The 6577-nt window shown below is 39.0% G+C and overlaps 1 protein-coding gene across 1 annotated transcript; it reads left to right on the top strand.

The window, feature by feature from the left end:
- Nucleotides 1–4231: 4231 nt before the first annotated feature.
- Nucleotides 4232–6214, top strand: LOC102973375 (heat shock cognate 71 kDa protein-like). Its single transcript, XM_055091194.1, is given in 3 exon segments — nt 4232–4783; nt 4786–5652; nt 5654–6214. Coding segments are annotated over 3 exon segments (1941 nt in total). The 5' UTR covers nt 4232–4255; the 3' UTR covers nt 6200–6214.
- Nucleotides 6215–6577: the final 363 nt, after the last annotated feature.

A 6577-nucleotide genomic window follows, 5' to 3' on the forward strand; every position in this document is an offset into this window, starting at 1 on the left:
TGTGACGAAGTGAGAGAGTGGCATGGACATATATACACTACCAAACGCAAAATAGATAGCTAGTGGGAAGCAGCCGCATAGCACAGGGAGATCAGCTAGGTGGTTTGTGACCACCTAGAGAGGTGGGATAGGGAAGGTGGGAGGAAGGGAGACGCAAGAGGGAAGAGATATGGGGACATATGTATATGTATAACTGATTCACTTTGTTGTAAAGCAGAAACTAACACACCATTGTAAAGCAATTATACTCCAATAAAGATGTAAAAAAAAAAAAGTCAATAGTTATAATTTCAGAGCACTAGATTTAAGATTTTTCTTTTTATAATAATAATAATAGCAATAATTAACATTATAGAGTGTTACTTTGTAGTAATTAATATGCAAATAACATTATACACATTTTCTCCATCCTGACAATAGCCATTAATTTTATTTGAATTTCAAAGAAATTAAACAACTTTCTCAATTCAATCAACTAAAAAAAAATAAAATAAAAATAAACGTCAAGAGTTATCATTAAAAAAAAAAATGGGACCTAATGAAACTGAAAAGCTTTTGCACAGCAAAGGAAACCATAAACAAGACGAAAAGACAACTCTTAGAATGGGAGAAAATATATGCAAACAAAGCAACAAAGGATTAATCTCCAAAATATACAAGCAGCTCATGCAGCTCAATATCAAAAAAACAATCCAATCCAAAAATGGGCAGAAGACCTAAATAGACATCTCTCCAAAGAAGATATACAGATTTCCAACAAACACATGAAAATATGCTCAGCATCACTAATCATTAGAGAAATGCAAGTCAAAACAACAATGAGGTAACATCTCACACCTGTCAGAATGGTCATCATCAAAAAATCTACAAACAATAAATGCTGGCGAGGGTGTGGAGAATAGGTAGCTCTCTTGCACTGTTGGTGTGAATGTAAATTGATACAGCCACTATGGAAAACAGTATGGAGGTTCCTTAAAAAACTACAAATAGAACTACCATACGACCCAGCAATCCCACTACTGGGCATATACCCTGAGAAAACCATAATTCAAAAAGAGTCATGTACCAAAATGTTCATTGCAGCTCTATTTAAGATAGCCAGGACATGGAAGCAACCTAAGTGTCCATCAACAGATGAATGGATAAAGAAGATGTGGCACATATATACAATGGAATATTACTCAGCCATAAAAAGAAATGAAACTGAGTTATTTGTAATGAGGTGGATAGACCTGGAGTCTGTCATACAGAGTGAAGTAAATCAGAAGGAGAAAAACAAATACCGTATGCTAACACATATATATGGAATCTAAGAAAAAAAGTCAGAAAGAGAAAAACAAATACCATATGCTAACACATATATATGGAATCAAAAAAAAAAAAAGGTTCTAACAAACCTAGGGTCAGGACAGGAGTAAAGACACAGACATAGAGAATGGATTGAGGACACAGGGAGGGGCAAGTGTAAGCTGTATAGCGGATTCACTTTGTTATACAGCAGAAACTAACATAACACTGTAAAGCAATTATGCTCCAATAAAGATGTTTAAAAAAAAAAAGAGCAATAATACCAATTGCTGGTGAGGATGGAGAGAAACTGGATCTCTAATACATTACTGGTGTGAATGTAAAATGGTATAGTCACTCTGGAAAAGTATTTGTCAGTTACTTACAAAACAAAATATGGGCCTATCATACAGCCCAGCAACTATACTCCAGGGCATTTATCCCAGAAAATTGAAAATTTATGTTCACAGAAAAATCTGTACATAAATGTCCATAGAAGCCTTAGTTGTAAAAGCAAGAGAGAAAAAAAAGAGACAACCCCCATGTCCTTCAAGGGGTGAAACTCTGGAATATTCATACAATGGAATAGTACTCAGCAATAAAAACGAGTAAACTATTGGTGAGGCAAAAAACTGGATCTCAAATGCGTTATGCTTAGTGAAAAATGTAAACCACAAAAGGTTACATACTGGATGATTCTATATAACATTCTTGAAATGACAAAACTACAGATTCGGAAAGAGATTGGTGATTACCATGGGACAGGGAAAGGGTGGAAGGGGTTTATATATAAAAGGGTAGTAAGAGGGAGTTCCTCTGCGGTGTTGAAAGAGTTCTATGCCTTGATTGTTGTGGTGGTTACATGAATCTATAGAAGGGATAAAATTGCATAGAACTACACACACACACACACACACACACACACACACACACACGAATGCATGTAAAAAATGGTGAAGTTTGAGTAAGACCTCTTGTAACCTATAAGCTACTTAACGGTGTTAGACAATGTCAGTTTCTTGGTTTTGATATTGTACTGCAGTTAGTTATGTGACATGTCACCATTGTAGGAAGCTGAGTGAAGGACACATGGAACTCTACGTACTATTTTTGCAACTTCTTCTGAGTCTATAATTATTTCACAATAAAAAGTTTTTTAAAAAGTTTAAAATTAAAAGAAAGAAAGAAAAGTTTCCTAATTAAATGACATAGAAGTATCCCTTAAAAATACCGCAAAACAGTAAAATGATCAGTGGTTGCCGGGTGTTGGCAGGAGGGAGGGCTGAGCACAGAGAATTTTTAGCACAGTGAAACTATTCTGTGTGACAGGATGATGGTGGGTTACATTTCATTATACATTTGGCAAAATATATACTGTACAACACCATGAATGAACCCTGATGTAAACTATAGACTTTAGGTAATATTGACATGCCAATGTAGGTTCATCAATTGTAACAATCTGTGGAAGATGTTGATAGTAGGTGATGTTGTGCATATTGGGGGGAAGGAGGTTTATGGGAACTCTGTACTTTCCCCTCAGTTTTGCTGTGAACCTAAAACGGCTCTAAAAAATAAAATCTATCCAAATAGAAAAAAAAAAAAAGCTACTGCATATATTCCTTGGAGAGATTGGAATTTAAGCTAGGGGACTTATTTGAGAAGCTTTTTGGCAGGCATTTAAATTTATTTCTTGAAAGATTTATTGTAAATTGTATTTCTCAGACTACTGCTCTTTTAACCATCTGTCAAGTTATCTTATCTTACAATCAAAAAATGACATTTAAATCTGAACAGAGAAGTTTATCCATATTTTTAAAAATTAAGTTTTCTTGGCAGATATTTGATCTTGATCTTGGAAACTTTATCATATAAACCTAGTACACTTCAAGAATCCTGTGACTTCCCAACAATGGATAAAAATTGATCAGGGATTTGCCTCAATTCAAGCTAAGTTTACATATTTCTAACAGGTACATCATTTATTTATCATATTGAAAACTAAGGAAATAGTTTTATACTCATCTATGTCTTATTAGAAACATAAGGCTTAACACCCTGTACTAAAATAAATTCCAGGTATATGAGTGAATTACAATGTAAAATTTTTAAATTTTTGTGTTAAAAAGCCATATAAAATACGTATCTATCTTTGGTAGGATTATGCATGATTATTTTTTCTCTGTAATTTACCAATCTTCTATAATAAGTACATATTGTTTTATTTTTGTAAAAAACATTCAAGGCATAGTCATGGGTAAGTTTTTCAATGAAGCATGAATCATATTCAAATACTCATACACAAAAAGACACATGGCTGCTTTCTTTGGTAGAAAATTCCTAAATGATTTGCATATTACCTTCTCTGCCAGTGGTAGGAAATTATACAACAAATGCCTTATTTCTCAACATTAACTTCTGTAAATGACAAAACATTAACCTCAACAAGCAGTTATTGAGTAAGCTTACCGTCTATAAAACTAGCTCAAAATAAGTATACTGCCTGCAAAGTTAGAACACTGTATTAAGGTCTTCAAAGTTGGTGCCAGATTAAATGAAATTGAACAGAAACTTTAAATCCACATATTATCAGGGAATTTTTAAAAATTTATTTATTTATTTTTGGCTGCATTGGGTCTTCGTTGCTGTGCACACAGGCTTTCTCTAGTTGCGGCAAGCGGGGGCTACTCTTCGTTGCGGTGTGAGGGCTTCTCATTGACCTAGCTTCTCTTGTTGCGGAGCATGGGCTCTAGGCCTGCGGGCTTGCTCAGTAGTTGTGGCTCGCGGGCTCTAGAGCGCAGGCTCAGTAGTTATGGCTCACGGACTTAGTTGCTCTAAGGCATGTGGGATCTTCCCAGAACAGGGATCGAACTCGTGACCCCTGCATTGGCAGGTAGATTCTTATGGCAGCAGCTCTGTAGGTTGCTGTTTTCTTCTCCAGTGGACCCGGGACTGCGCTCCAGCAACCATGTCTAAGGGACCTGCAGTTGGCATTGATCTTGGCACCACCTATTCTTGTGTGGGTGTCTTCCAGCGCGGAAAGGTGGAAATAATTGCCCATGATCAGGGGAACCGAACTACCCCAAGCTGTGTCGCCTTTACTGATACCAAACGATTGATCAGTGATGCTGCAAAGAACCAAGTTGCAATGAATCCCACCAACACGGTTTTTGATGCCAAACGCCTCATTGGATGAAGATTTGATGATGCTGTTGTCCAGTCTGATATGAAGCATTGGCCCTTCATGGTGGTGAATGATGCAGGCAGGCCTAAGGTTCAAGTAGAATACAAGGGAGAGACAAAAAGGTTTTATCCAGAGGAGGTGTCATCCGTGATTTTGACAAAGATGAAGGAAATAGCAGAAGCCTACCTTGGGAAGACTGTTACCAATGCTGTTGTCACAGTACCCACTTACTTTAATGATTCTCAGCGTCAGGCTACCAAAGATGCTGGAACTATTGCTGGGCTCAATGTACTTAGAATCAACGAGCCAACTCATTGGCTGCTGCTATTGCCTATGACTTAGACAAAAAGGTTGGAACAGAAAGAAATGTGCTGATCTTTGATTTAGGTGGTGGCACTTTTGATGTGTCAGTCCTCACTATTGAGGATGGAATCTTTGAGGTCAAATCTACAGCTGGAGATACCCACTTAGGTGGAGAAGACTTCGACAACCGGATGGTCAACCATTTTATTGCAGAGTTCAAGCGCAAGCACGAGAAGGACATCAGTGAGAACAAGAGGGCTGTCCGTCGCCTTCGTACTGCTTGTGAGCGTGCTAAGCGCACTCTCTCTTCCAGCACCCAGGCCAGTATTGAGATTGACTCCCTCTATGAAGGAATCGACTTCTATACCTCAATTACCCGTGCCCGATTTGAAGAACTGAATGCTGACCTGTTCCGTGGCACACTGGACCCTGTGGAGAAAGCCCTTCGGGATGCCGAGCTAGACAAGCCTCAGATCCATGATATTGTCCTGGTGGGTGGTTCAACCTGCATCCCCAAGATCCAGAAACTTCTACAGGACTTCTTCAACGGGAAAGAACTGAATAAGAGCATCAACCCTGATGAGGCTGTTGCTTATGGTGCAGCTGTCCAGGCAGCCATTCTACCTGGAGACAAATCTCAAAATGTTCAACACTTGCTGCTGTTGGATATCACTCCTCTTTCCCTTGGAGTTGAAACTGCTGGTGGAGTCATGACTGTCCTCATCAAGAGCAACACCACCATTCCCACCAAGCAGACGCAGACCTTCACAACCTACTCGGACAACCAGCCCGGTGTACTCATTCAGGTTTATGAAGGTGAGCGTGCCATGACCAAGGATAACAACCTGCTTGGCGAGTTTGAACTCACAGGCATACCTCCTGCCCCCGCGTGGTGTTCCTCAGATTGAAGCCACTTTTGATATTGATGCCAATGGCATCCTCAATGTCTCTGCTGTGGATAAGAGCACAGGAAAAGAGAACAGGATTACCATCACTAGTGACAAGGGCCGTTTGAGCAAGGAAGACATTGCACGCATGGTTCAGGAAGCAGAGGAGTACAAAGCTGAAGATGAGAAGGAGCACGATGAGGTGTCTTCGAAGAATTCTCTTGAATCCTATGCTTTCAGCGTGAAAGCTACTGCTGAGGATGAGAAACTTCAAGGCCAGATTAATGATGAGGACAAACAGAAGAGTCTTGATAAGTGAAATGAAATAATCAACCAGCTTGATGAGAACCAGGCTGCAGAGAAGGAAGAATCTGAACATCAGCAGGAGGAGCTGGAAAAAGTCGGCCGCCCCATCATTACCAAGCTGTACCAGAGCGCGGGAGGCGTGCCCGGAGGCGTGCCCGGGGGCTTCCCTGCTGGTGGAGCTCCTCCGTCTGGTGGTGCCTCCTCTGGGCCCACCATTGAAGAGGTTGATTAAGCCAGCCTAGCATAGCTTTAGCATTGTTCCACACAACATTGAAGGACCCAAATATGTAGCAAATTCCATGGCAGTTTTAAAGTTGAGCTGCTGTAGTAAACTGGGCATTCTTGATACTTGAACATGGAATGTGTGCACAGGGAAAGGAAATAACATTGCACTTTACAAGCACTGTATTGTAAGTGGAAAATGCAATGTCTTAAATAAAACTGTATTTAAAATTAGCAAAAACAAAAAAAAAGCAATATATTTTTCTAGAATATTGGTATAAATAGGTTGTCCATACTTTTATGTAAAGAGAAGAAATTTAAGCATGATTTCATTAAAAATTCATTTTCAAATAAAAATAAAAACTTGTACAGTTTGGAGCCAGATAGA

This window comes from Physeter macrocephalus, chromosome 15, assembly GCF_002837175.3.
Source record: "Physeter macrocephalus isolate SW-GA chromosome 15, ASM283717v5, whole genome shotgun sequence".
In the NCBI taxonomy this organism is placed as follows: Eukaryota; Metazoa; Chordata; class Mammalia; order Artiodactyla; family Physeteridae; genus Physeter; species Physeter macrocephalus.